General features: G+C 55.4%; 10 protein-coding genes across 10 annotated transcripts; 5 read left to right on the top strand and 5 right to left on the bottom strand.

Moving 5' to 3' along the window:
• Positions 1–635: 635 nt before the first annotated feature.
• On the bottom strand, positions 636–2,906 carry BDY24DRAFT_374281 (uncharacterized protein). The gene is made up of 11 exons (XM_076638400.1): positions 2,620–2,906; positions 2,476–2,503; positions 2,334–2,394; positions 2,258–2,268; positions 1,643–2,178; positions 1,552–1,578; positions 1,397–1,481; positions 1,149–1,318; positions 1,018–1,086; positions 891–944; positions 636–801 (listed from the first exon to the last, which is right to left on the bottom strand). Exons 1-11 carry the CDS (start codon positions 2,847–2,849, stop codon positions 756–758), a joined length of 1,317 nt encoding a protein of 438 aa, XP_076501332.1. The 5' UTR covers positions 2,850–2,906; the 3' UTR covers positions 636–755.
• A 1-nt stretch (position 2,907) lies between these two features.
• On the top strand, positions 2,908–5,324 carry BDY24DRAFT_437639 (uncharacterized protein). Its single transcript, XM_076644284.1, has 7 exons — positions 2,908–3,175; positions 3,612–3,626; positions 3,715–3,733; positions 3,838–4,120; positions 4,202–4,451; positions 4,577–4,918; positions 4,993–5,324. The coding sequence occupies exons 1-7, from the start codon at positions 3,074–3,076 to the stop codon at positions 5,233–5,235; spliced, it is 1,254 nt and encodes a 417-aa protein (XP_076501331.1). The 5' UTR covers positions 2,908–3,073; the 3' UTR covers positions 5,236–5,324.
• Positions 5,325–6,475: 1,151 nt separating this feature from the next.
• Positions 6,476–9,047, bottom strand: SYT1 (Arf family guanine nucleotide exchange factor SYT1; the record flags this gene model as incomplete). The annotated part of the gene is made up of 7 exons (XM_076637177.1): positions 6,476–6,764; positions 6,896–7,160; positions 7,340–7,634; positions 7,735–7,994; positions 8,067–8,577; positions 8,653–8,789; positions 8,873–9,047. Coding segments are annotated over 7 exons (1,932 nt in total), but the record flags the coding sequence as incomplete, so codon positions are not given.
• Positions 9,048–10,230: 1,183 nt separating this feature from the next.
• On the bottom strand, positions 10,231–13,230 carry BDY24DRAFT_11506 (uncharacterized protein). The gene is made up of 3 exons (XM_076635890.1): positions 12,610–13,230; positions 10,540–12,479; positions 10,231–10,420 (listed from the first exon to the last, which is right to left on the bottom strand). Exons 1-3 carry the CDS (start codon positions 13,046–13,048, stop codon positions 10,409–10,411), a joined length of 2,391 nt encoding a protein of 796 aa, XP_076501329.1. The 5' UTR covers positions 13,049–13,230; the 3' UTR covers positions 10,231–10,408.
• A 385-nt stretch (positions 13,231–13,615) lies between these two features.
• SMD2 (mRNA splicing protein SMD2) lies at positions 13,616–15,258 on the bottom strand. Its single transcript, XM_076638399.1, has 6 exons — positions 15,150–15,258; positions 14,794–14,986; positions 14,230–14,250; positions 14,034–14,110; positions 13,911–13,930; positions 13,616–13,743 (listed from the first exon to the last, which is right to left on the bottom strand). Exons 1-6 carry the CDS (start codon positions 15,152–15,154, stop codon positions 13,724–13,726), a joined length of 336 nt encoding a protein of 111 aa, XP_076501328.1. The 5' UTR covers positions 15,155–15,258; the 3' UTR covers positions 13,616–13,723.
• Positions 15,259–16,172: 914 nt separating this feature from the next.
• BDY24DRAFT_335430 (elongation factor Tu) lies at positions 16,173–18,762 on the top strand (the record flags this gene model as incomplete). The annotated part of the gene is made up of 9 exons (XM_076637196.1): positions 16,173–16,213; positions 16,293–16,441; positions 16,584–16,612; positions 16,807–16,956; positions 17,078–17,312; positions 17,462–17,616; positions 17,758–17,883; positions 17,965–18,099; positions 18,205–18,762. Coding segments are annotated over 9 exons (1,578 nt in total), but the record flags the coding sequence as incomplete, so codon positions are not given.
• A 119-nt stretch (positions 18,763–18,881) lies between these two features.
• On the top strand, positions 18,882–20,193 carry MTQ2 (S-adenosylmethionine-dependent methyltransferase; the record flags this gene model as incomplete). The annotated part of the gene is made up of 8 exons (XM_076637193.1): positions 18,882–18,966; positions 19,041–19,128; positions 19,242–19,300; positions 19,410–19,477; positions 19,559–19,671; positions 19,750–19,846; positions 19,927–20,037; positions 20,125–20,193. The coding sequence occupies 8 exons, from the start codon at positions 18,882–18,884 to the stop codon at positions 20,191–20,193; spliced, it is 690 nt and encodes a 229-aa protein (XP_076501326.1).
• A 448-nt stretch (positions 20,194–20,641) lies between these two features.
• Positions 20,642–21,828, top strand: BDY24DRAFT_11414 (uncharacterized protein). The gene is made up of 7 exons (XM_076635880.1): positions 20,642–20,985; positions 21,047–21,121; positions 21,196–21,264; positions 21,336–21,349; positions 21,419–21,473; positions 21,553–21,573; positions 21,635–21,828. Exons 1-7 carry the CDS (start codon positions 20,742–20,744, stop codon positions 21,703–21,705), a joined length of 549 nt encoding a protein of 182 aa, XP_076501325.1. The 5' UTR covers positions 20,642–20,741; the 3' UTR covers positions 21,706–21,828.
• Positions 21,829–22,015: 187 nt separating this feature from the next.
• On the bottom strand, positions 22,016–22,897 carry BDY24DRAFT_374257 (uncharacterized protein). The gene is made up of 4 exons (XM_076638398.1): positions 22,771–22,897; positions 22,629–22,686; positions 22,321–22,548; positions 22,016–22,194 (listed from the first exon to the last, which is right to left on the bottom strand). The coding sequence occupies exons 1-3, from the start codon at positions 22,858–22,860 to the stop codon at positions 22,388–22,390; spliced, it is 309 nt and encodes a 102-aa protein (XP_076501324.1). The 5' UTR covers positions 22,861–22,897; the 3' UTR covers positions 22,016–22,194; positions 22,321–22,387.
• Positions 22,898–23,286: 389 nt separating this feature from the next.
• Positions 23,287–27,047, top strand: BDY24DRAFT_374253 (uncharacterized protein). Its single transcript, XM_076638397.1, has 5 exons — positions 23,287–23,929; positions 24,049–24,268; positions 24,370–24,667; positions 24,760–25,664; positions 25,746–27,047. Exons 1-5 carry the CDS (start codon positions 23,379–23,381, stop codon positions 26,751–26,753), a joined length of 2,982 nt encoding a protein of 993 aa, XP_076501323.1. The 5' UTR covers positions 23,287–23,378; the 3' UTR covers positions 26,754–27,047.
• Positions 27,048–27,111: the final 64 nt, after the last annotated feature.

Genomic DNA, 27,111 nt, shown 5'->3' with positions numbered 1-27,111 from the left:
GAGGTCGCCAGGGTCATCAACTCGTTGGAGCTGTCGTAGATAGAAGTAGGTCGCGTCGGTTTGGAACTGTTCCCGCTTCTTTCGTTTCGCCTTTTGCTTTTCTCTTCTTCAGGAGTTCTCTCTCCTTTTCTCTTCGTACTTTCTTGCTTCATCTATAGGCCGTTTCCCACTCTCACCTCATATGTAGTCTACTATTCCTTTCGGATCGCCCTTGGTCCCGTTCTCTTTCTTCCTTTCTCTCTCTCTCGGAGGTCTCGCAACAAATTCTGTCCTGCTCTCTCTCTCACTCTCCGTTTCCTTTCCTTCCTTTCTTTCGGTTTATCCCACCTCTCTCTCGGCTACCTCAATTTCTCTCCCATCTCACTCTGTGCTTTTTCTCTCCCCTCCTCTAGTCAGTCAAAGATTCCCCTTTCTCGTGTCGTTTGCCCTCCCTTCTTCGCTTTTTTACCTTTTATCGAATCACCCAGACCGTTCTTGTCAGACTTTTACGTGGATATTGTGTGTGAGAGAGGAGAAAGAAAGAGGACATTGCGAGAGAGGGAGAGGACGACGAGTCGAACGAGACGCGTCTTGCCTCTCGAGGAGTCCGTCACGAGGCAAGATGAGAGCAGAAGTCAGACCCTTGTCGAGATAAAAGCAGCAACAGCATCAAATACACAAGGAAAAGGCAGCAAGCATCGTTTCGAGCCTCGATCCTCCAGACCCGCACTCCTCCCCTTCTCTCGTCGAGTCGCGTCGCTCCTCTCCCCGAGCCATCATTCAGAGAAGCCTTCGTAGTACCCTTCGACGAATCGTCTTGTCCTGCACCAAGCATCAGGGTGAAGGAGGTCCATCAGCGCGTTGTCGAACAAGAGAAGGAAAGGAAAAACAGCGGCGACGAAGGTATTCACAGGTTTGCGATCCTCGTCTCCTCTGCTTTCTCAGCTTTTCGTCGAAGCTTCTCCCTGTTCATACGAACCATGAGGGATGAAGAGGTTCAGACGAAGAAGGGAAATACGAAAGAGAAGCAAAGCTGACTTGTGTTCGGCGAGTCCGACGGGTCCACCTCTTGCACGAAGGGCGAGGGCTTCCACGGCTGCTTTCGAACTGCAAAGCGAGAGAGATCAGAGAATGAAAGTAGCAAAGAAAAAGGAGGACCAGGAGCTCACTAGTACTTCTTGACCGAGCCAGCCTGAGAGGATCGCAAAAGAGAAAGAAGCTCCTCAGAGGACGTCGCGTCCGATATCGAGCGGAAGAGAAGTTGGAATAGACGTACAGGAGACTTCAAGGGAAGGGAAAGAAGTTCTCTATCTGAGACTTTGAAGAGAGCTTTGGCTTCCTAAAGGAGAAGAAACAAAGCCTCGTCAGCACTCGAAAGATGGGCAAGGAACGCGTCGAAAAGAAAATGGCGACCGACCGTCTTGGAGATCATGACGTTGTTGACGAGGCTGGAGACATGAGCTCGCCAGGGAGAGAACCAAGGGTCTCGAGAAGTGGTTTGACTGCGAAGACGAGAAGAACGGGAAGGTCAGTTGAAGAAGAAAGAGAAGCGGGAGACGCGACGTGACTGACTCGGAAGAGGAAGAGTTCAAGTCGATCCTGACAAGACGAAGAGATGGGTCAGATCCTCTCCCAATCAACCCGCTTGAATTCGAACACTTACCAGTCTCCATAAACCTCCTTCTGCCTCTCCAAAACCTTCCTCGCTTCCACCTCGACTTGAGAATCTTGCAAAGCTGTCGGTCTCGGTCCCATCCCAACGACGAAGTTCGCCTTCGAAGCCTTCTCCCCAGCAAGCTTCTTGACCTTCTTCTCCCAAGCCTCGATATCCAGGACCAACTGCTTCGCGTGATCTCGTCTCAAGCCAAGCTCGAACTCGGATCTCTCCTTCTCCAACGCGTCGAGCAATTCCCTCCTCCACGATCCAACGCCGTTCATCCTCTCGTCCTCTCCTTCTTCCCATTCGTCGTTCGAGACTCCCCAGCCGTCTTCGAGAGGAGTCGAGGAGGAGAAGATGTTCATAGCCGAGTGGCGAGATCGACCGAGAGGTCCGAGGAAGGAGGGCATCTTTGTGAAGAGGTAGGGCGGTCGCATGGGAGGGTCGCAGTTGATGAGGATCTCTCCCTTTTCGTTGACTCTGAAGAGATGAGGAGGTAGAAGAAGATGCTTGGAGACAGGAACCGAGGATTGGAAGAGAACCTGAACGGGAGGAGGGAAGAGGAAGGATGAGCTCGAGCAAGAGTCAGAGACGGACTCAGGAGATTGAGGAAACAGAGACCTGGAAGACGACTGGATTCGAAGGGGAGACATGTCAACGAGAGTTTGGACTCGGTTTGACCTAGACATTAACTCACCATCTCGATAGGCGGTTCTGAAGAAGCGACACGTTTCAGCGAGAGCGAGATGATCTCGAAGCTGGACGCGTCGACGTGCGTGAAGGAAAGGGTGAGCATCTCTCGTTCCTTCTTCAGCTCAGAGCAGACGAGTGATACGTACATCCAGATCCGAATCGATGGAGATGATTCTGAAGGAACAGATGTCCCATGTGATTAGCTCGTCCTTCTCGTCGTTGGTCTTTCGAAGGAGGAGGGAAGGAAGCCTTCCTTCGCCTGAGGCACTGGAGAAGGAGGAGGTACTCACTTGTCGAGCAGCTCACTAGGTAGCTTCGATATCGGAGTCCCGGCCTTCTTCTTCCACTTCTTGATATCCTTCCAGACGGCTGCTTTGGGAGTGATCTCCTTCTTGGCCTTCTTCGGAGGAGGAGAAGGAGAAGGAGAAGGGGAAGCGTTGGACGGCTCGATGGACTCCTGTTCGACTGATTCTGAAGATTTTCTCTTCGTTCCTCGAGAAGTGGATGATTTTGGGACCATGGCTGTTGTTTATGAGCTCGAAGACGGGAGAAGAGGAAAAGCTGTTGATGGGGATTGTTGTGGATACAGGTCAACTTGATTCCGAGACGAATCTTGGAGCTCATGTTTCGTTGACCTCCCTTCCTTGCCCTCCCAACCGCTTCAGTCCTTTCGTTACAATCTCCCGGATTCACTAGGACTCTCTACAGACCGTCAGGAACGAAATCCCCCGACATCTTGTCCAAATGTCGCCGTCCGGGAAGGGAGGAGGATGGCTCAGCGGAGTTCCTGGAGGCGGGCCAGCCGTGATGCTCTTCGTCCTTTCCATCATCGCCTACGTCGCTCAGGTAAGCTCGTTTCTCGTCATCGTATCGGTAAGGTAGCTTAGGGCGGGGGTGGGAGCCACGAGGGAGCCATTTGGACTTCTGGAGTCTCGGGGGAAGCGAAAGGGAGGGATGACGTCCGGACGCTCGTTCTGGCCTCTCGAGGCTCCAGATTCGCAACCAGGACAGTTTTTTGAGCTGGGCGGGAATCATAGTGTGTATTCGTTGCTTCTGATACCTGTTTTGGAGAGGGGGAGGTGGAAGAGGCGGTGGTCTGGAAGGTCAAGGAGGGAAGGGAAGGACCTCGCGAGCTCATCGCTTCCTTCCCTGACTTCCCTCTGAAGCTCTCCGTCCTCTCACCGGCAGCCTGAAACGAAGTCTTGCTTCCTGAACACTATACTGATACGTCTTTCTTTTCTTTGTTGGATTATCTGCTGCCCTCTGGCTGTTCTTTCTTCAGACCGAGCTCGCTTCTGTTCGTGCAGCCTTCTTCTCCGTCTCCTCTCGCACGACCCCTCTTCGTTGCTCTGACACGAGCATCCTTTCACTTTTGCTTTTCATAGTACGTTCAGGCAACTCGAGGTGGGTTCCCCAGATATTCTCTTTGACTCGCAGTTTCCGACGACAATCCCTGATCCTCGATTCGCCCGCTCGGGTTCCTCTTCTCTCTCTCTCCCCTCATTTAGGCTACCAGAAGTCCTACTTCATGCTCTACATGGCCCATTCAACCTTCCTTCTCACCCTACCCCTCCATCTCCTCTTCCTTCGAATCTTCTCCTCAACCTCCCATCCCCTTCGACCGACGCTGCACCAACTTCGACGCGTCTTCTACCACCAACTCACTGGATTCGACCACGAGCCTGAGGAGGGAAGCTGGCTTTGGAAGAAGACTTTCACTTTGGTGACTGCTATGAGTCTCTTGATCACTGCACCCTCTTTGATCTGGTATTTGGCCATTCCCTGGACATCGTACGTTCCTTCTCCTCCTCTCCTCTCTCTCTTCCGCTCAGGCTGACCGTCGACCTTCTCGTCCTCGCTTTCACCTTTCAGAATGACGTCCATCACCTCGATCTACAACACCTCGGCTCTCTTCGCCTACGTCTTCTCGGTCCTCCTTCTCTCGGCGACCCATTCTTGGGAAGCTCGGAAACTCTCAGCGGTCGGCCTGGCTACGGTAGGAGTTTTCGTCGTCGCTTGGGGCGGGTCCTCCTCGACGTCCGGCGGAAAAGAGAAGTACGAGTGGGCTCTGATCGGGGACGGGATGGCGTTGATGGCAGCGTGCCTGTACGGTTTCTACGAGGTTCGCCGCTTCTCCTCCCTCGTCGACCTCGACGCGTCTTTCCCTTCCTTTCCCGCTCTTCTCCTTCCTCCAAACATTTCCAAGTGCTAACCTCCTCTTTTTCCTCCTTCTTTCTCTTCCTGCAGGTTATCTACAAGAAACACTTCTCCCTCCCAACTCTTCCAACGGCCACCCTCCCCTTCGCTCTTCATCCCTCCCTCCTCACCTCCCTCATCGGCCTCTTCACCTTCGTCATCCTCGCCATCCCTCTCCCCTTCCTTCACTACTCTGGTCTCGAGACCTTCGAGCTTCCACCGTCTCCTGGGATCTGGGCGGCCGTCGTGGGAGTTTGCCTCCTCGGAGTGGGCTTCAACGCGTCCTTCATGGTCCTTCTGGGAGTCTGGGGGCCGGTCACGGCGAGCGTTGGGAACCTGTTGACTATCTGGGGAGTGGCTTTGGCGGATAGTTTCATCGATGAAGAGCATCCTGTGAGTTTTCTTCGCTGATTTAAGTCGCTTTGGGAACGGACGCGTGCTGACCGTTTGAGTTCGTCGTTGTGCAGCTCACTCTCACGATCATCATCGGTGGAGGACTGGTATCTTGCGCGTTCGGAGTGATGGTTTGGGATATGGTGGAGGAGGAGAAGAAGGAACGGAGGGAGGGGAGAGGGTCGATTCGGAAGCTCGCCGAGGAGGGAGCAGGAGGACGAGGAGGAGCGTTGGAAGACGGGGAGAGGGAGGAGTTGATGGGGGAGGAAGAGCTGCTGGACAGCGAGATTTCGCTGAGGAGGGAACGAAGTAGATGACGGCTCTTGCCTGGCGGATAGTTTAGTTTATGCTCTGTCAATCCTTGTGAAGCCGGCTGGATTAAGGGTCGTCGACGAGACGCGTCGGGTTTCTTCAAGCCAGCAAGTCGAACACAGCAGGGCTTTCGCTGCCAATGACGTAGAGGCGGCATGAGCATGCAAAGATGAAAGTGAAGAAAAAAAGACGAAGGGCAAAAAAGCGAATCAAAGACGAAAGAGGAGGCGGCGTCCAGAAAGAAGAGGAAACGAAGAGGTCATAACGTCAAGGGACTAGATAGACTACCAAGAAAGACGAAGAAGAATAAGAATGCAAGCAAATGCGATGCGATAGTGGGGTCGTGAAATAGTTGGTCGTAAACAGAAACAGCGAAGGTCGTAAAAAAGAAGAGAAGCAAACACAAAACCCGAACCGTCACCCTCGTTCCCTCCTTGCCTTCCCACTCAAGGGAACCCAACTCCCCTCGTCCCCTCTCCAGCCAGCTCCCTATCATCCTCACTCTTCGCTCTCCTTCCAACACTAGCTCTCCTCATGAAAGATCGACTCCTCGACTCCTCAACCACCGACGTCTCTCCTCCTCCGGCTCCCTCTCCCTCAGCGGGAGTCACCTGAAGCAGGCGATGACGAGACCTCATGTCGTCCAAGCTCTCCTTCCTCAACCTCAAGCTGATCCTCCGGACGGTAGACTCGGGTACGTTGGCCAGCGAGACCCGTTTGGCGGCTCGAGTCGACTTCCAATCGGTTGGTCCTTCCTGCTCCTGTTCCTGGTCGTGGAGTTGCTGTTCGACGACGGAAGAAGACGGGGAGGGAGAGGAAGGTCGAGAGGTCGTATTCGGTGGGGAAGGAGTGCCGAGGGGCTGAGGCCAGGAGGTGGAAGGAGCGTCCAAGGTGTCGGAAGGTCGACGACCCATTGAGTCGTCTTCGTCCTCGTCGTCCGAATGAGAACGGGATGAGGGGTTCTCGTTGGCTGAACGGAAGGAAGCGATGCTCGAACGGCGAAGGGAGGTAGTTCGGTGACCTGCGCCTCTTGGGATCCCGATGGGTTCTCGACGAGGAGGAGTGGTTCCTGTGTGGAGGGAGATTTCGAGGGAAGGTAGCGTTCCGATGGCTGAGGGTTTGGGTTGAGTGGATCCGCCGCTGAGGGAGTTCTGAGCTGCTTGATGGGCACTGTGGAGACGAGGATAGGATCAATGAAGGGATGGTCAGTTCGAGAAAAAGACGGCAAAACAAGAGAAAGAGTATTCACATCGACTTCATCGCTTTCCAACTGTCCGTCTCTACCTGAAGGTCTGTCCGAAGGATCTCCTCGTAGCATCGAAGTCGAGCGAGTTCCATTCGGAGATGCCTGATCTTCTTGGCAAGAGGGAGGACGGCGAGTTGGATCCGATCTCTCGTCGACCGTTGGAAGGGAGTGAGGACGGCGAGGTTTCGAGCGACTCGAAGTTCGGCGTTGAGATGCATCTCGGTCGCTGAGATCTTGGACTGAAGACTGTCGACCTTGAACTGAAGCAACAAGAGAGGGAGGTCAGTTCTGCGATCGAGGGGAGAGGGAGGAAGAGGACGAAACGAACCATGAGAGCCTCCGACCTGGAAGCATGAGGAGATCCAGCCACACCTACGGCGTTGGTCCCAGCTCTCGACGAGAAATGATGCTTCTCGAACGAGCTCCTAGCCGAGAACGACGCATCGACACTAGCCGCTCTCGCTCGATTGGCATGCTCCTCACTCGCCGTCGACGTCGAAAGGCGGGTTGCTCCTCCTCTCCCTGCTGCCAGCTCGGCCTTGATCTCCATGAACGCTGTTTCGAGCTGCTCTCCGTCCTCCTCCGGCGAGAAGATAGGAGACTCGAGATCGACTGCTGGGGGACGACTGAGGGATCGAAGTCGAGTAGCGGTGAAGAGGGGAGATCGAGGAGCTGAGGAGGTGGCTCGAGGGGAGGTGGAAGGTGTGCTGTTTCCGTTCGTCCTGGTCGAGGAAGGACCGAAAGGGCCAAAGGCTTCGGCGAAGGGGTTGACGTTGAGTTGAGCTGGAAGGAAAGGACAGGAAAGACGTTAGCTTTTGGAGATGGACAGAGAGGGAGACGCGTCGAAAACTCACTCGTCGAACTGCTTGGAGTCGAGAGATCACCCGTCGCCACCGAACTGCTCGCCTTGATCGAAGAAGCACGAGAGGATCCAACGTCCTCGGATCGGAGAGCTCGAGCGTGGGAAGCTGCTGCTGCTGCTCCAGCGAGTTGAGCTTGGTTCGAGTCCATCCCCATCCCTCGCATCCGAATCGAAGCCGTCTTGAACGCGGAAGCGTAGTTTATCCTCGACATCCAATCGGTGAGCTCGGTTTCGTCGGCAGCTTGCAGGAGGTACTGTCGTCCGTGAGGCATGACGAACCGGAAGGCGTTTGAGTACTGCGAGAGGAGGGAGAGAGAGGGAGAGGAAAGGGTCGGCTTGAGCTTCGCTCCTCCTTCGACGGAGACAAAGACAAAACGAATCTGTCTGAAGACTCACCTTGCTGTAGCTCGTCTCGGTGATGGCAATCGAGTCCTTGACGGAGAGGACCTCGTCGGGCTTGAAAGACGACATCTTGGGAAGGAGAATCCGACCTGACGTTTCCGATCCTCGACGGCTTCCAGCGATGGACGACTGCTCCTCTGCTTGCTTCTGAAGGACGGTAGCCCAAGCTGGATCCTTGAAGAAAAGCAGCTGGGATCCGGTAAGGATGACGGTCCAGTCCCTCCATTTCCGATTCGAGGCCTTCCTTCCTCCCTCTCCGAGATCCTCTGAGAAACGGGAAAAATATAAAGGTCAGGGCTGAGTCTCGCGACAAGCAAAAAAAAAACGTAAGGACTCACCCTTCCTACTCAGAACTCCAAACTTCGTGAGCCTCAGCGTCTGCACCTTGCTCTCCACCGGTGCGACCGACGCGTTCAAAAGCAGCGACCCCGTCGACGGCTTCCTCGCTCCAATCCCACCACCTCCTCCACCTCCACCAGCAGGACCGATCTCGATGATATCCGCTGTGACAAAGGACGAATGTACCTCTCCCGTGTCGAACGATGACCTTCCAGGTCCTCCGTGGTACGAGAAGGGATCCGAGAGTGGGATGTGACTCTCGACGTCTGCTCGAAGGGTTTGAGTGAGGTTCTCCGAGATGAGGTAGTAGACGTCGACCTTGGTAGACTTGCTTCCGAGAAGGAGACTTGACCCCGAGGAGGGACCTTGCGAAGTGGAGAAGAGGGCGGTGGAAGATGGGTCGAGGGAGGATTCGGCAGGGAGGGTTCGTTGGGAGCCGAGGACGTCGTCGTCTTCGACGAAGACGAAGGGAGTGAAGGTGATGTTGTCGAAGAAGGTCTGGAGAATGGTGAGAGACGATGGTCAGCTCAGGGAATTCAAAAAGAGAAGGAAGAGAGAAAGACAGAGACGCACGTCGAGAACCTCCGGGAGAACTCCATCGAGACGCGTGTTCTTGATGTAATCGGCCTTGCTCATCTTGTTCTTGTTGCTCTTGTTGAACGCATCGGTATGAAGCATGATGAGCGAGAAGGCGAGGATGTAGGGGTGATCTGCGAGCGCAACGAAAGGATCGGAAAACGCGTCAGCCGAGCTTCTTCGTTCTCGAGCGGAAAGAAAGGCCGAGTCAACTCACCCTCGTTCGTGAAAAGCCCAGGATTCCCTTCGATGTACTGCTTCGCAAACGACTCCATGACCCGATCGATCTGCTGAGTCTCCCTCGGGAGAGCGACCTCCATGAGCAGTCTCCGCAGGGCGACGTCGAGAGGTTTCGAGGAGAAGTCGAACGACGACATGTAGGCTCGAAGAGCTGCGACGTGGAACTCGTCGCCACTACAGACACAAAAATCAAAAGAGCAAAGAAGAACCCGAGGGTGGAATCAGCAGAGCGAAAGGACGAGGGACGAAGAACGAAGAAAGGAAAACAAGATCGACTCGAACTCACCTCACAGCCAGCACATTAGCCACCTCATACTTCGGCACCGCCTCCAACAACCTCCTCAACCAGGTTTCAGGACTCTCCTCCTCCTCCCTCGTAGGCACGTCCGCCATCGGTCTACTCCTCTCCTTCTCCGCCACCCCACTCCCGACCGAACTCGCAATCGACTCCCTCCTCTTGCTCGGGCTCTTCCTCCCCGACGGCGAGAGCAGGATGCTGCTGCTCGACGAGGCTCTCGATGGGAGCGGGAAGAGCGAAGCCGACGTGTCCCTCCTGAGCGTATGGTTGGGAGACGCCGAGGGCGAGGCCGTGAGGGACTGGGACGACGAACCTCCTCCTCCGCCGATGTCGAACAGGGCTGAGGAAAGACGACGGATCGACATGGGTCTGGAGCGAGATTTGGAAGGAGAGTGGTTCCCTGGGAAGAGCATATCGGCTGGAGGAGGGGAGGTGGCTGAGCGAGGACGACGGAAGATGCTGTTGCTTCTCGACGGGGAGGAGAAGGACGAACGCGTCGCTGTTGCTGCTGAGGGATCGGTGGAGAGGAACCCTGCTGATCCGAACTCGTCGACGTGCTGAGAGCTCGATCGGCCGAGGGAGGAGGAGGTGATCGGAGAGTTGGGAGAGAGGGAGTGGGAGCTGCTGGAGATGGAGCCGAAGGGGTCCAAGGACGACGAGGAGGAAGGCGACGCGACGGTTGGAGGTCGAAGGTTGTCCATGAATCCGAAGAGGCCATCACTGGGTTTGTTGGATGATCTCGATCCCCCGAGGAGGGTTGAGCTGCTTCTGGCTCGACCGGCGGAGGGTCGTGAGACTCCAAACATCGAGTCTCGAATGCGTCCTCCCATCGAAGACGATCCGGAGGAGTTGGATCTCATGGGAGAGAGAGCTGGTCTTCGGAGGGTTGCTGATCGACTCGAGGACGATGGAGATGGAGGTGGGAGACCGTAGGGAGCCGAGGGAGTGTTGTGGATGGAGATGGAGGATCGAGCAGAGGAGACGGTCGAGTTGGGTTCTTGAGGGAAAGACGACGTCGAGGAAGTCGCTGCTGATGTCGAGGGATGCTCGAACAGAGGAACGAGAGCTCGTCCCGACGACGACGAATGGGCAGGTGAAGGTTGACCGAAGAGCGGGAGAGGGGAGGAAGGTGTCGAGTCGAGTTGGAACGCTCCTCCCTTCGCCGTCGTCGTTTCTCCCTCCGCCTCGACATCTCTCTCTGCTCCTCCCTTCGTATCAACCCTCAACCTTCCCTCCCCTGCCTCCACCTTCACCTCCTCCTCAATCCCCAAGCCCAACCCTAATCCCATCACCGCCTCCTCCTCCGCAGGACTATCGACCAACACCTCCTGCCTTCCCTGACCCACTCTTCCTGCTGCAACTCCCCTCCCACCCATCTCCCCGAATGAAAACCTCTTCCCCAGATCAAACAACGGCAACGTGAACTGCATCGTCCTCAACGCCGCATCCGGATCCTCCACGTCCGAGAGCACAGGCGACGCGACGGAGGACGAGTTGTTCGTTGAAATCGCTTCCGACGTGGCCGACGAAGAAAAGGTGTTGGAACTGGTAGCTGGTGGTGGTGGAATCCTGTCGAACGTCGATCCTCTCCTCGCCCAGAGGGAGAGTCGCTTTCCTCCCGAGGGAGTACTCTTTGTCGACGAAGGGAGGCTCGGAGGAGGTTCCAACGACGCGTTGGGAAGAGGAGGGACCACGAACCGAGCAGGTTGACCTCCTCCGCTCTTTGAGCGAGCTCGTTCCTTCTCTCTCTCCCTCTCGGCTCCTCCTAAAGCTGAAGCTGAAGCTCGTCTCTTGACTCGTTGCCTCCAATCGAGTCCGGCTGCTGCTGCTGCTGGCGAGGACGACGAAGAGGAGGAGGACGAGGACGTGAAGGACGCGAAGATGTCCATCGAGCTCATTCGTTTGTTGGCTGGTTTGGTCGGGACGGAGCCTGAGGGTAGGAGAGAGGGTTCGATCCCATCTGAGAGGGAGTGGACGACGGAAGGACGAGGGGTTGAGTTGTTGAGAGTCGCGTGGGATTTCGCTCGTCCGAGGAGGGGTTTCTTCGATTTGGAGGTTGAGGAGGAGGAGGAGGACGCGCCGAAGGATACTGGAAGGTAGGACACTGCTGCTGGTGAGGAGGTGGAGAGGATGCTGGTGGACGTTGTTGAGGTGGTGAAGGTGGGAGGAACGAGCATCGGACGGCTGATTGTGAGGTCGTGACGTTGAGGAGGAGGGAGGGACGACGTCGAGGATGACGAAAAGGTGGATCCGAGAATCGGTGACGGCATGCTCGACGGCATGCTCGATGATTGTTCGAGTAACGGGGAGGGCGGTATCGTTGGTAGGGTGGTTGGGAGCTCTGACGGGGAGGAGGGAGGAGGCGAGGCGGTGAAGGAAGGGAAGCCATGTCCTAATGACATCTGAGAGGTCCGACGAGCGAGAGTCTGTTGAACAGTCCGCTCGTTTGGGATAGGGAGAGGGAAGGATGATGAGGGTGGTGTTGTAAAGTCCTCGTGGGTAGTGGAGGAGACGGGTGAGGAGGAAGTCGAGGAGGAGGAGGAGGTCGGGGAAGGGAAGAAGGGACCCGGATCTGGATCCGGAGGAACCGTAGCTCCTAAGAGAGGACTACTCGGAGTCACAACTATACTGGCTCCTCTAGACGGTCCCTTGTGAACGAAAGCTTTGAGCTCGGGAGTGACGACTTGGAGGGACGACTCTCCTCCTCCGACTGCTGTTGACGACTCTCCTCCTTCTTGATCTCCCTCCCAAGCTCTACCCAGCTCTGCTCCCACTTCAGCCTCTCTACTACCTCCCTCTTCTTTCCCAATCGACTCAGGTGAAGGAGACCTGCTCCTCTCGGGCGTTTTGGGCAGCGACTTCGCCTCGACTGATCCAGGAAGCTCAGGGAGTCCCTTCCCTTTCCCCTTCTCCTCCGACGACAGCCTCCTGCTCCCTCCCGATCCTCCTCCACCTATAGCTGCTGAAGCCGAAACGTGCCTAGCCGACGACGATGGTGGTACCAGTGGAAGGTCGGGAGAGTGAGGGAGAGGTGAAAGGACGGCGGTTGAACGTGAAGTTGGATGAGGTTGAGAGGCCGCTCTTGAGCTTGATGGGAGGGGTTTCGAAGGAGGAGCTGGAGGGGATGATGGGAACGAGGAGGTGGGGACTGATGGGGAGGGTGGGAGAGCTATGGCTGCTGCTGGAAGGGTTGGTTCGACGAGGAGAGGAGGAGGAGGAGCTGAAGCTGGCGTTGGATGTCTCCGCCGGAAGAGAGGGAAGAAGGTCGTTGTCGTTGTCGTTGTTACTGTAGAGTATAGCAGAACCCGTAGATCAGTATGTATGCTCGCTTCTCATCCGAGTCGCGTAGGTTCCCAGGCGAGGAGAGGGAGCACAAAGAAGAGGAAAGGAAGGAAGGGGAGAGGGAGGGGACGAACCTGTTTCTACAAACGCTGCTCCCACTACAAACTCGCCGCTTTGGCCACTCTCCCTACTATCCCTCGAGACCTCTCCTCCGTTGGTTGCGCTAGTAGGAACGAGTTTCGCTTGACCGTTTGTTGTTGAACCAGAGTAAGGCGGAGGCTCTTCGGTTCTCGTTCCACCCTCCTTTCCTCCGACGTCTTTCCCTTTCACCTTGCTCCCAGAGGAGAGAGGAGGAGCTGGATTCGAAGAAAGCGTAGACTTGGAGGATCCAAGAAGACCTCCGGAAGATTTCTTCTTGTTGAGAGGGGAGACCTTCCTCCCTCCAAAGCTGGAGGAAGGAGGAGGAGGAGGAGCGAGGGGTGGTGCGTCCTTCTCGCTCGACGCGGGTGTAGGAGCTGCTGGAGGAGGATGCGAGGAGGAGGAGGAGGAGATGAAAGCTGAGAAGATTCCCATGCAGTCGGAGTCGGAAGGGGAGGAGAGGAGGAGAGGAGGAGGGGAGGGAGAGGGAAGGAAGGAGGAGAGAAAGTTGAAAAGAGGGCCAGGGTCTCGCTGTCGATGTCTGGGAGGGAAGGAGGAGATGGGAGAGTGGGTCGGCGAAGGCAAGCCCGCTGCGTAGGTTTTTCGTCGAGTCTGAGTTTGGTTGGAAGGTTTTTTATAGAGTGGAAGAGTGCAGGGCTGAAGCTGAGAATGAGATTGCACGAAAAAAAAGAGGGCAGAAAAGAGGCAGACGGGAGGGAAAACAAAACGACGTCGATCTGCTTTCTCGACCGAGGAGCGAATCAGGGTCGTGAACCTCTTTTTGCTTCCAAGAACAGGACACTGAGACGACTGGTAGTGACCGGACAAAAGCTCGTATCCTCCTCTGCGACTCTCAGAGTCAGCCGAGGCAGAGGGAGCTTGTTTTCGAGCGAGACCTTCGACCAACCGAGACGCGTCGCGTCCTCTTCTCGCTTCTCTGCCCTTTCCCTCGAGCTCCAACGACGACGTCCTCACCGGGAGGCGTACTGGTCTACTAATCGTACATCAGTTCGTTTCAAAACGCGAAGCCAACCCAACAGATAGCCCAAAGACCGACGTCGCTCGTTCGACCTCCTCCTCCTCCTCCTCGACTAGTCCCCGAGACGGTTTTTAGGCGGTGTTCCTCAGGACTGTACGTTGTGGTAGATGAAATTCAGAGAGAGTAATAAGGGGAGACGAGAGTGGGAAATGAAGAGGACGAGCATCAATGGTCAGCGAGGGAAGCGAAGGAGAGGCAACGAAGAGCTGAGCTCGACGTTTCGGACGGAAGGAGAACTGGGAGAGAAGAGGAACGTACCAAGAACAACGGAGTCACCTCTACGAATGATACACATACACGCAGGAACGAGCGAAGAGGGTGTACAAAGTCAGTGAGCGTCTCGAGGCCCTACAACCGGCGAAGGGAGGAAAGCGGACGAACCGCAAGAACATCTTCGAGATGAATCGATCCTTGTTGACGGGCTTCTTCGATTTCGACGAAGGGATTTCTGTCCACATCTGTTGAGGGTACAAACGAGTCGATACAGGAAGGAGAGAAGGTCAGCTGGAGTTCCGGACGAGACGAGGAAAGAGGGAGGAGGGAAGGAGCTGGGGAGCGAGCTGAGATTAGGACTCACCTCCTTGACGTTCTCGAGAACCTGTAGAGAAGAGGAACGCCGTGAAGGAAGAGAAAAGAGAGTCAGTCTGACTGTGATATGGCGAGATGCAAAGCGAACGCGAGGTGGATCGAGGTGATGGAGGGAGGGAAGGAAAGAGAAGGGAAGGAGAGGTCAAGGTGACCAGGAGGCGAAGGAGGGAGGGAGAGCTCTGGCCAGCTGCTGCCGGAGTACGATATCGCTTTGCAAGATACCGAAGTCACAGAGACGTGCTCTCCAGAGGATGAGAAGGTGCAGAGGGATGGATCGGAGGAGGATGAAGCTCGAGATGAAAGGTCTCGTCCGATTCTGGACGAGATCTTTGTGAGCTTCCCTCCTCCGTCCTAGAGAACGATGGAGGGACCAAGGTCTAGACCCAAGTCTACCAGACACATCCTCTCTATCCTCTCAACCGCCCACGCAGCTTAAAAGCGAGGTTGAAGCTGCCACGAGCGAGCTCCCTCTTCCTTCGTACCTCACGTCTCCTTCCCTCTCCTCCTCCTCATCCAACAGCCAAATGCGAGGGAACAAAGAATGAAAGCTCACCATATTGCTGTGCCTATCAAAAGCCTTCACTCGACCCAACAGCTTCTTGTTGTTCCTGAGAGAGATGAGGACCTGGGTGTTGTTTCGAACGGAAGCCTGGAGGACGGAGAGGGGTCCCTGGGAGACCTCGTACTCCTCGAGCTCACGGACCTGCTGGTCGGTAAGCTCAGACTTGGGAAGGTGGAGGAGTTCACTGAGAAGGTCCGAGTAGGAGTGGGGATGGATGGGAGAGGGACGGTGGGAAGAAAAGGGGAGGAGGAGGAAGGAAGGAAGGAGAGAGGGAGGTCAGCATGTCGTCCGATCCGTTCGTCTCTCCATCCTCCTCACTTCAGCAACGCAAATTAACGGCCACTCACGACATGATAAGGAGTTGGTAGAGGGAGGAGGGGTATAGAAGAGTCCTAGAAAGTGAGAGGGGAGAGTGGTGGTCGTTGGAGAGCAAGAGAGGGCAGGGAGACGGGTCGGGATTAGGACTTGCTTTGATCTTTTCTTTACCCTCTTTCCTTTTCCTCCTCAACCATCACCCCCTTCTCCTTCCTACTTCCTCTTCTCTCTTCTCTCACTTAAAAGGATGTTCTGCTCTAGATCATCCATCGTTGGAGGTGCTTCCAAGGCTCTCTCGGCCGGAAGGTGTGAGTCCCATCGTTCCTCGTTCGCTTTTTTGAATCGGAGAAGGGAGGAGGAGAGGGACGATGGGAACACGAACCTCTCGATGCTGGACCGAGAAGATACATAGCGTCTTTCAAGCCTCTCGGCAAGGTCCTCGACTCTCCTTTCGTCCTCCTCTACAAACCTTCGTCCTGCCAGAGTTGCTGGCTCTCGAGATATCTGTCTTCCGAAAATGAACCGTCCGAGCTGACCTTTTCCTTCCTTTTCCTTCCTTCCCTCCTCTGCTTCCTCCTGCTCTCCCACCTCAGCCATCTCCACTGCCCGACCTCTCCTCACTCCCGTCGTCTCCTCCCTCCGATCCGTCTCGTCCCCTCTCACCCGATCCAGGATCTCGGCTGCTTTCCCTTCCTCCTCTTCTTCTTCCACCGGTCAGCCCACCTTCCTTCCGCTCACCCCTTCGAACCTCGCTCTTCCGTTTCCTCCCTTCTTCCCGAAGCTCATTCGCTTCACGTTTTTCTCTCTTCTGTACAGCTTCCCGAAGGTCGTACGCTGAGGTCTACCAGAGGACCAAGCCTCATTTCAAGTCAGTCGCTTTCTCGTTCAAAACAAAGATCGCCTTGACCTCGCTCTTCTTTCGTTATGACCGCCCTTCTTTCCTTTCGCTTTTCATCTCTCCTCTACAGCATCGGAACCATCGGTGTACGTCTTCTCGTTTGGCTCACCTTCATCTCTCATTCAGTCGCTTACCGTATCCCTTCCTCTCCTGCCAGCACGTCGATCACGGAAAGACCACCCTCACCGCTGCCATCACGTCCGTTCTCTCTTCCTTCCTTCCTTTTCTCAGCTCCTTCAGTTCGCTGACCCTCTCGCTTTCCTCTTTGAAACTACAGCAAGCATCTCGCCACCAAGTCCGGAAGCACCAAGTTCGTCGATTACTCGCAGATTGACAAGGCTCCTGAGGAGAAGGCTCGAGGAATTACCATCTCGACCGCTCACGTCGAGTACGAGACCGACAAGAGGCATTACGCTCACATCGATTGTGAGTTTTTGACCTAGCCTTGGGCGAGGACGAGATGGAAGGGTCGGAGCGAGGAGGCAGGATGGTGGAGGAAGGGAGAGTGAGGAAGAACGATCGCTGACCTCCACGCGTTTTCTTCGTTGCTTCCTTTGTTGATTTCCAGGCCCCGGTCACGCTGATTGTGAGTATCTCGTTTTCTGCTGTTGATTGTGAAGCAGGTATGAGACTGAGAGTTGGTAGAGTCAGAGCTGACCTTCTCGACCTCGATCTTGATTCGAACGCGCCTTTCTTCCGTTAGACATCAAGGTTCGTTATCTTTTCCCTGCACCTCTCTTCGCTTCTCAGTATTCCCAGTCTTACCTTCGCTCCCTCTTCGTCTCGACCAGAACATGATCACTGGAGCCGCTCAGCTCGACGGAGCCATCATCGTCGTCGCTGCCACCGACGGACAGATGCCCCAGACCCGAGAGCACTTGCTCCTTGCCCGACAGGTCGGAATCAAGAAGCTCGTCGTCTTCGTTAACAAGATCGATCAGGTCAGTCTCGCCACCCTTCTTTGGAATTCGTCGTGCGAGCCGAGATCGAGTTCCAAAACAAGAGCTGACCTTGCCCTTCTTTCCCTGCCTTCCCGCTCTCTCTCACTTCCCTTTCCTGCAGGTCGACGACGACGAGATGCTCGAGCTCGTCGACATGGAGATGCGAGATCTCCTCGCCCAGTACGGTTACGACGGAGAGAACACTCCCATCGTGATGGGATCCGGACTCGCCGCCCTCGAGGGAAGGAACCCCGAGATCGGAGAGACCAAGGTCGAGGCCCTCATGGCCGCTTGTGACGAGTGGCTGGATGCTCCCATCCGAGATTTGGACAAGCCCTTCTTGCTTCCTGTTGAGGGTGAGTCGCACTTTCCACTCTGGTCGTGCGAGCGGACTCGAACCGAAACGCGTCGAGCTTTCGTTCCGCTGCTTTCCCCTTCCTGGTCTTTCACTGTCAAAGTCGAAGCTCAAGCTGACTCTGCACCTTCGTCTCCTTCCCTCGCACAGACGTCTTCTCCATCCCCGGACGAGGAACCGTCGTCACTGGACGAGTCGAGCGAGGAACCATCTTGAAGGGAGCTGAGCTCGAGATCTTGGGTCAGGGAACCAGGACCAAGACCGTCCTTACCGGAATTGAGATGTTCCACAAGGAGTTGGAGAGGGTACGTTCTCGATTCCACTCGTCTGTCTCCGCCTGCTTTGCCTTCTCGTCTCGACGAACAGCGAGAAGGAAATCGCCTCCCCCTCTCGCGTTTGCTGACTTTCTGCCTCTCTTCGTTCACGTGCTGTTTCTTTCCTGATAGGGAGAGGCCGGAGACAACATGGGAGCTCTCCTTCGAGGAATCAAGCGAGAGCAGGTCGTTCGAGGACAGGTCCTCATCGCTCCCGGAACCATGGAGTCGGTCAAGACTTTCAAGGCTTCCATCTACGTGAGTGATCTCTACACTTCAAGTCACACTACTCCTTATTCGTACTGACTCCTGGACCCTTCGCTTTCCGTTCATACACAGATCCTCACCAAGGAGGAGGGAGGACGATACACTCCTTTCGTCTCTGGTTACGCGCCCCAGATGTACTTCCGAACCGCCGACGTTACCTGTCAGATGACCTTCCCTGAGGGAACCGAGGATGCCGCGGACAAGATGGTCAGTCCTTTCCTTCAACATTTTGTTCGAGAGCCTCACGTCCTGGAGACTCGAGACGAGACGAGACGCGACGCGTTCTGACTCCTTTCTTCGCTTCGTCAACAGGTCATGCCCGGAGACAACCTCGAGATGAACTGCGAGCTTACCCACGACACCCCCATCGAGGTTGGATCCCGATTCTCGCTGAGGGAGGGTGGAAAGACCGTCGGAACCGGTCTTGTCACGGAGTTGACGTCCATCTCGTGGGTCTCTTCTTTCTCGTCCTTCCCTCTCACTTTGTTTGAAACCGCCTCACTGACCCTCTTCTCCTTCGCTCGTGCTCGTTCGTCTTCCACAGGGACGGAAAGGGTGGTCTCAAGCCCGCTCCCGCTGTCAAGAAGTAAAGAGGAGTGCCCGGACTTTTTTTCTTTTTGGATTTTCTTCTTCGTTGAGGTTCGGTTTGGGATCTGCTCGTTTGCTTCTCATACGACGTGCTTTCTCCTTGAAAAACGAATATATCAATCACACCTCCCCGATCTCGTACTTGTTTCGTTTGGCTTGAAGAGACAGGAGAGGAACGCGTCCGGGCGGAGGGAGAGGCAGACGATGAGGAAGGCGACTTCTCTCAGGACTGAGAGAAGGCTTGGAGAGGAGGGTGAGGGAGGACGGTTTCAAACGTTCTAGAGAGTTGAGAGACCAGCAAACGGCGTAAAAACAAGGAAGAAGAGGAGGAGAAGTGCAGAGTCAGCTCGAGCACTTTCGACCCTCCTCCCTCCAACCACGACACGCCCTCCCCTCTCAAAATGACCACCCCTCTGATCTCTATCGCCACTCCAAATCTGGATCATCTCACTAAACTCGACTACGAAGTCGTCTACGATCCAGCAGGTCAGTCTCTCTCTCTACATCTTCTCCTTCAGTCGCTCGAGCTCAACCCTTCCTCCTTCTCCTTTCTTGAACAGAGGACAGCTTCATTCTTCTAGACGCGCTGGAACTTGACGTACCAGAGTTAAGAGCCGGACCTAGTGGGAGGGTTTGTGTAGAGATTGGGTGAGTCGAAACGAAGCAAGGAAGGAGGAGAGGAGAGGAGCGGAGGGAAGGAGCAGATTGTTGAGCTCGAACAAAGGCACGTTCTGACCTTGTTTCTCCTCTCCTCGATCCAGATCTGGTTCTGGCATTGTCTCGAGCTTCATTGGAAGTATATTAGGTGGGACTGATGCGCGTGAGTGCTCTCCTACAGTCAATATAGACGAACCGGAGCTGCCTTTCGTTCGGAGCTCAACGTTTTCTCCCTTCCCCTCGTGTCGCTCGCTGTGCCTCCTTCCTGACAGTTTATCTCGCGACGGATATCAACCCTCACGCTACCAAATGCACACTCGGCACCGGACTCCAGAACTCTGTGCGTATCTTCCAGCTAGACGGCCTGGAGAAGCTTCAAGATTGCCTTGAGCTCACCTCTCCTTCCTTCATCGTCTCCCAGGTCGCAATCAACCCTATCCTCACCTCCCTCACGACCTCACTTCTTCCTCGGCTGGACCACAAGATCGACATCCTCCTCTTCAACCCTCCTTACGTTCCAACATCGCTAGCAGAGTTCGTTTCTTCGGCTTAATCCCCTCCCTCGCTCTCGCGGCTCACCTCCCTCTGCTCTGTTTCGTTCTTCCCTCCCAGGATGGATCTCACCCAAAATGCTCCAGGAATCGGATCAACTTGGGCTGGAGGAGAAGATGGAATGGACGTCACGGCCGTCCTGCTTTCTCAGATCGATGTGAGTCAAAGCTCGATTTCTCTCCGTCTTCCTCTCCTCGGATTCGAGGCTGACGGTTCTCCTTCAATACCGTTCAACAGGATCTTCTTTCGCCAATAGGAGTCTTCTACCTTGTTGCCATCAGGCAGAACAAACCTCTCGAGATCATTGCGTCGATACGGAAGAAGTTCGAAGGGAGGTTGGATGGGAAGGTCAGTCGCGTCGCTCTCTTCCTCCCTTCACCTCGTTCTTCTTCTGGCTGACCCAAAGCTCTTCTTCTCTTCCTGATCCCTGCACAGGTCGCACTCCAACGAAGAGCCGGTGGGGAGATGCTGTTCGTCCTGAAGTTCTGGAGAGTTCAACCATGATTTTTGCCCTCTCTCTCACCTTTCTTCCTTTCTTCGAAAGAACACGCTTCCATCGCCTCTCCCCCCTCTGTCGATCTTCCTTCAAGCCACCTACGGTCCATCCCCTCCCAACCCATGCTCGTGTCTCCTTGGGGGAGGAAAACTGCCGCAACCGACCCGAACCCCCTCAAGTCACCTCCAGTGACGCGCTTCCCTCCGTTGTCCCTCTTTTTCTTTTCCTACCTCTCTTCCTCGTCCCTTCTAGTTCAGTCTCCGTCTACGCTATACTTTCTCACTTCCTGATGCAGACAGCTAGTACGTCGACATCTCTTTCTCTGCTACTCTCTGCCGTCGCGAGCTCGTACTGATCCCTCCCCTGCCGTCACCCCTTGCTCCGTCCCTTCTCAGCTCTCATCCTGAGATACTTCTTCCCTGGATCCCCTTCAAGTTCGCTCGTTGAGACATCAGACGCTGGAACGACCTCTCTCGAGCCTAACGAAGCTTCGAGGACGGACGACAAGGCGACGAGTGCTGAGCTCGACGAAGGAAGAGGTGGAAGTGAGACCGAGATGGAGATGGGACTCGAGAAGGAAGGTCAGTCTTCAATCCCTCCCCAGATTCTTCTCGGAGGACTGTCTCGAGGGGAAGACAGAGACTACACGAGCGAGAGTTCAGAAGGAGGAAAGCTCATCCGGCCCCTCTTCCCTCCCTTGCTTTTCTCAGACGACTCTCCTCCTTCCCTCTCCTCTCACTCTTCTCGATCCAACAGCCAAGACAGCAACGACGACGAAAACGATTACGGGGTTCTCAGTGGTTCGTCCCTTCTCCTCTCACTGGTTCTACTGTATAACCCGCTCTGACAACCCTTGGACAGGAATTACCTCCCATCTGCCTCTTCTTCCACAGTACTTTCGACTTCAGAAGACGTTGTTGAACCAGAAGCCCTCTTGTAAGTTCATCTTGACTGTTTTCGCTTTCGGTTGGAGCTGACCAGCGTTTGGAGTTTCGGACGTGTCGTCGTAGTTTCCGGATCGAGTTCAAACGAGAGCGAGATTGAGGGAAAGGATCCGTGTCAGAGTCCTGCTCCTCTTGGTGAGCTCATTTTTCTCTGCGACCTTTCTTCCTGACCTGACGGTCTGTTCGTCGTTTTGTTCTCTGTGCAGAATGGGGAGAACTCGTGAGCTCGTTCTTCATTCTGGTCGTCCCTCCGGCCGTCGCTGACCCTCCCCTCGTTCTCGCTTCGCAGAGATCAGCCTCAGCACTCGCAACACCAGCTTTCGAAGTCACTCCTGTTTATCTAGGTGAGCTCTTCCGCTCTCTCTTGAGGCTCACACGAAAGGTTGAGCTGATCCGACGCGTCGTTCACCTTTCGTTCATCAGGGACGCCCTCGTTCGAGAACGGTGAGCTCCTGACTCTCTGTCTCCTAGCAAAGGAAAGGTACTGAGGCTTTCTATTTCGCAGACTCAACCGAAACCCTCAAATCGTCGACATTCGGGATGGAAGAACGAGGACGCTCGTCGATCCCAAAATGAAGAAAACAACAGCGACGACGCGTTGCCCATTCTCTCTCTCGCCTGTATATTACACCATAGATACACGCACGACAAGCCTAAAATAATGATCTGACGAACACATACACGATACATGCGAGCTACCAGACTACCTTCCTTCGTCCGAAAGAGAGAGTCCTTCATCGAGAAGGGTGATCTGTCTCCGTCGGACGCGAAGGTACCATCTCGGTCTCGAGCGAGCACGTTCCGAGACCAGATTGGTAGGGAATGGAGGACAGGTTGATATCGAGGAGGTGGTTCGTTGGAGGAGAGAGGGAGGGAGGTGAGGACTGGAGGGAGGGAGGGAGGGAGGGCGAGCGACGCGTTTTGGTTGAGGAGAGGAGGGCAGAGGAGGTTCAGGATAACGGTTGGAAGGGAACCGATGGTGATGAGATTGAGTTGAGGGTAGTCATCGATGGAAGGGAGAGGTATTGCAGAGGAGAGGAAAGGAACGAAGTCAAGAGAGACGGGCTGAAGGAGGAGCGAGGATCGAGAGCGAGGTCAGCTTCGAGCTGCTCTACTATCAAATCCGGTTCCTTTCCGGCTTCTATCACTTAACCCCGAGTATTCAAGCGTTGATAAACGAGTCCGACTTACGTTGGTATCTCCTTCGAAACCCTTCGATGCTCTCCCTCCCCGCCTCCATCTCGTCTCTCTCCCTCTCTCAAAGCGCTCCTCCTTGCCACGGCACCCTCTGCACCAGCCTCCTCACCCTCCCTACGTGCTCCATCATCGTCTCGTTGCTCGGTGGTGGGTTGAAAGGGAGGATGAACTCTGGACGATAAAAGCAGAGGGACTCCTTGCGAGCTTCCGGGGTTGGGAGGGCTGCTCGACGGAGATCAATCGAGAAGAAGGTCAGTGAAACGAGCCGTAGAGATGAGCTTGAGGGAGAAAGGTGAACTCACAGCGTGTAGATCGAACGAGCTGGCGATAGAGAGAAAGGATTTGGGTTCGGTGGGTGAACTTGATGAATCGCGGAGGGAGGGAGGAGAGGAGGAGTGAGCTCGGATCGAGTCTCGTTCTCGCCGCTCGCTCTACGAAACGTACATGAGCGAGAGTGAGCCCATCGGAAGGAAGAGATGATGCTCTCTTGAGGAGAGGTCTTGAAGCCATAGCTAAACTTTGGGAAAGGTACATGGTCGTCGAGCCCAACCCTCTTGCCCTCCTCCCTTCTCGTTTCGACCTCGACCTCTTGTTTCCCTTCCACCTTCGACCATCTCCCCTTTTCTCTTTTCCCTTCGAACACCCCCTCCTTCTTCGATCCTTGATTATTGCAGCAGCTCCCTTCTCAAATCAATCCATCCTCTGAAGATTTTCTCTCTTAGCTTGAGCTTTTGATCCATCCATGTCTGGTACGTTTCTTCTCGCTCTCCCCTCTGCTCCTCCGTCCTTTTTGCTGACCTCGCTTCGTTCCTCTGTCTCTACAGCCTCCAAGGATGCCTCCGCCATCTCCTCCTCCTCTCTACGCTATACTCGGAATGATCTTTTGAGGTTGTGCAGGAGCAAAGGAGTCGCCGTCCCTGAAGGCATGCCAAACTTCAAAGCCTGGTTCGGGTGAGTTCAACCTCTTCTTTTTTGGAGCTCGCTTAAAGGGGATTACGGAGGAGAGCTGGGATTGTATACTTGGGTGGTGGAGAGCAGATCTGGCTGGGAGGATGGAAGAAGAAGGAGCTCAAACGGAGAGGGAGAGGGAGGAGCGAGGGCAAGGAAGGACTGGCTCGAGCTTCATCTCTCCCTCCATGAGTCCTTTGCTTTTGCTCGCTCGTCCATCTAATCTCAAGACATGGATATATGCTCCTCGAGCTTGTGCTTCCTCGTCGCCTCTAGGTCCGACGAAGGACGGCGTGGGCTCAGCTCCGTTCAAGTCTTCATCTCTCTCCTCCTCCGTCGCCAGCTCCCCTCCTTCTGTCCTCTCACTCCTTCATCCATCTCCTCCCATTCCCGCTTCTCGCTGTGCTCCAGACTACCCATCCCAGCTCGTTCTATCTCTTCTCCATCGAAAAACTGCAGAAAAGCTGACGCTTTCCCCTCTTTCCTCGCTCTCGCTCGCTCCCACCTCCCCTCTTTCTCCCCTTCCCAGTGACACCCCTCCTCAAGCGGTCTCTCCTTTAGCTTCCAAACGATCTCCTCGCCCACCCAACGCTTCCATATCCTCCTCCTCTAACTCCTACTCGACCAACCCAGAATCCTCAGGAAGAGCTAGAACGTACGTCCCTTCTGCTCTCTCAAAAATCAAGCTCGCACCTCGAAACCTGCTCGTCTGACCTTCTTCCTTCCTCTCGTTCTCTTCCCTCGCTTCTCGTTTCGGTTTTTCTTCGACAACAGCAACAATCGACGAGCCACGTCTCCCAATGGAACGTTTGCTCGGGAACGAGCTCCTCACGCTCGGGAAGGAGGAGCAGATCGGGAACGAGGAGGAGCGTCTTCAGACTTCAAGAATCCGTTTGGATCTTCGGCTTCTGGACCTGGAGCGATGAGGATGGGAAACTTCACCCATCGAGCTGGAAGGAACGGAGATGATGGAGAGACTGTTGGATTGAAGAAGGTACGTGGTCATTCCTCGGAATCTGCCCTCCGAACGAACGAGACCGAAAGCTCACTCGAGCTCACCCTCTTTCTCTCCTTTCCTTTTCATCGCCTCATCAGCTCGCCGACACGTACGACCGAATCTCGAAGACGGCCTCTTCCTCGGATGCGAACGGAACTAGCAGTCGTACTGGAGAGAGGGAGAACGGGAGGAGGACGGGGAGCGGGCTGGATGGGGTCGTGAGAGGAGGAAGGGCCGAGAGGGAGAGGGAACGAGATGTTGGAGGAGGAGAGAGGAGGACGGAGAAGAGTGGGACGAGGAAGGATGGGGAGATCGAGGGTAGGACGGAGAGGACTGAGAGGTTGGACAAGGAACGAGCTGAGAGGAAAGCTGAGAGGAGTGAGGATTGGAGACGAGGTGAGTTTTCGACCCGTCTCGTCGCCTCTTCTTCTGTATCCGAAGTTTCGAGCTCGTGCTGACCTCTTCCCTCGTTCTTCATCGCTGTCCAGGTGCCTCTCAACTGCCTTCTCGACCTCTACCAGCAACCACCTCCTCCTCTTCTTCCTCCATTCCCACATCTACCCTCAACGGAGGTCCCTCGACGCCAACCACCTCTCACGCTGCTCCCTCTCGTGTCCCAGGTCGACCAGCTTGGAACCCCGCTCCCACCACCGACAGTCCCTCTCGATCCAACAACAACCGAGAACGAGACGATCACCACCACCACCAGGACGGACGAAGGAACGACAACAACCACCACCATCGTCGAGATCGAGACGACGACGAAGGCTCCGTCCCTTCCTGGATGGCCGAGGAGTTGACACCCGCTACGTCCAAGACGGCCTTCACGGGAGGAGAAGAGAAGGAGGATGAGATCCAGAGGTTCAAGAGAGAGATGAAGGAGAGGGATCTTCGTTCGTCAGGAAGGAGACCAGAGGAGAAGAAGGAATCCGTCGTCGCGCCGGCCGCGTCGTCGTCTTCACCAGCGCCCTCCTCGGCTCTCCCTACGTCGCTCTCCATCGGAGGTTTCGAGATCCCCTTCCACGCTACCACCGCTACCAGTCCTGCCGTCCCACCAGCGCTTCCTCGACCGGATCTTCCCAAGTCGACAGCGTCGTCGACGTCGATTCAAAGCGTGCTGCTTCCTCAGGCGTCTGCTCCTCCCCAACCGGCGGCGGCGGAGAGTGAAGCGACGGGTGGAAGGAGAGGAGGTTCGAGGTTTGCGAAGTTCTTCGTAGATGGGAAACCGAAGGCCGAGGCTGCTGCTTCGCCGACGATGAGTGCGCCCTCGTCCGGAGGAGGAGATGGAGGAGGGTTGGGAGCCTTGCTCGGAGGGATGGCTGGAGGTGCTGCTGGAGGTCCAGGAGGGGATAACCAGATGAGCAAGCTGCTTGCTATGCTGCAGAGTTCGAAGGTTCGTTTCGTTTTCTCTTCGCTCGGTTCTTTTTCGACGCCTCGCTGACCCTCTTCGTTGTCCTTTTTTTCTTTCGCTCAGCCCACCGACGCATCTCCCCGAGCTTCTCCTTCTCTCCAACACCCTTCCTTCACCAACAACACCTCCCACTCGGCTCTCTCGTCTCCCCAGCCCCCACCTTCGACCGCTCAGTCTCTCGCTCCTCCTCCTCCAAGCTTCCGAGCCGACCAGCAGCAGCAGCACCAACTCCGTTCCTCCCCAGCTCCTCCTCAGCTTCTCCCTCCCTCCCCTCTCCCTCCTCCCTCCCAGCAACAGCCCTTCCAGCAGCAGTCTTCCCAGTACAGTGGCTCTCCCTCCTACCTCCCTCAGCAACAACACCCGCTGTCCCCTGCCTCGCCCTATGCTCCTCACCCTCACCTGAACCTCGGAGGAGCCCTCTCCCCTCCTCCTCCTCATCTCCAGCAGCAGCAACAGGGAGGTCTCCCACCACCGAGATCGTACCTCTCGCCTCCTCCTCAGCAGCAAGAGCAACGTCAACCCTCGCCTCAACAGCAGCAGCAGCAGCAGAAGCCCTCGATGGATCCGTACGAGCAAGCTCAACGCCTCCAGCAGATCATCGAGGCTCAGCATCAGCATCGAGGTGGAGCTCCTCCTCCCCCGTCGTCCTCTCCCGGTCCAAGGATGGGTCAGCAACTTCAGCAGCAGCAGCAGCAGCAGTGGAACGGAGGAGGAAACGGAAACGGAGGAGGTCAAGCCTCGATGGACATGCTTCGAGGGATGATGCAGCAGCAGCAGCTCGGTCTCCCTCCTCCTCAGGGTCAGCATGGACGAGGAGGCTACCCCTCCGCTCAACAACAGGGAGGAGGAGGCAGAGTCTACGAAGGGACCTACGGAGGAGGGTACGGAGGACCTCAGCAGGGTCAGCAGCAGCAGCTCCTTCTCCAACAGCAGCAGCTTCAACTCCAGCAGCAGTACGGGTACGGAGGAGGAGGAGGACAGGGAGGAGGTGGAGGAGGAGGAGGGCTGCCGCCGCATGACTTGATGAGCTTGTTGATGAACGGGCAAGGGAGGGGAGGGAACGGGCAGTGATCGGACGCGTCGCTACTCTTCTTCGATTCTCTCTCTCTCGTTCGTTTGACTTTTCGTAACCTTCGCTTGCACGAACTTCTCCTACCCACTCAATCTATCTCTCTATCGCTATAGCATCTGTTTCTTTCTTTGTCTGCTTTTGCCTCGTTCTCGTCTCTCGTTTTTCTCTCGTTTCATTTTGGCCCCTTGAGTCTCCTTCTTTATTTCTTTCTCTCGTAACGTGCGCTGGTTTTCTTTCTAGTAAGTCTAATGTATGTTTTACTAAGTTTCGGGTCTCTTGACCACGAATCTGGGCTCTTCGGAAAGCGAAACGGTTTCAAACGAAACGCGTCGTTGGCCTTCTTTTCCTTGGATTGCG

Source organism: Mrakia frigida (assembly GCF_051309035.1).
Source record: "Mrakia frigida strain ATCC 22029 unplaced genomic scaffold BDY24scaffold_1, whole genome shotgun sequence".
Taxonomy (NCBI): Eukaryota; Fungi; Basidiomycota; class Tremellomycetes; order Cystofilobasidiales; family Mrakiaceae; genus Mrakia; species Mrakia frigida.
This window is presented reverse-complemented; position numbering and strand designations above follow the sequence as displayed.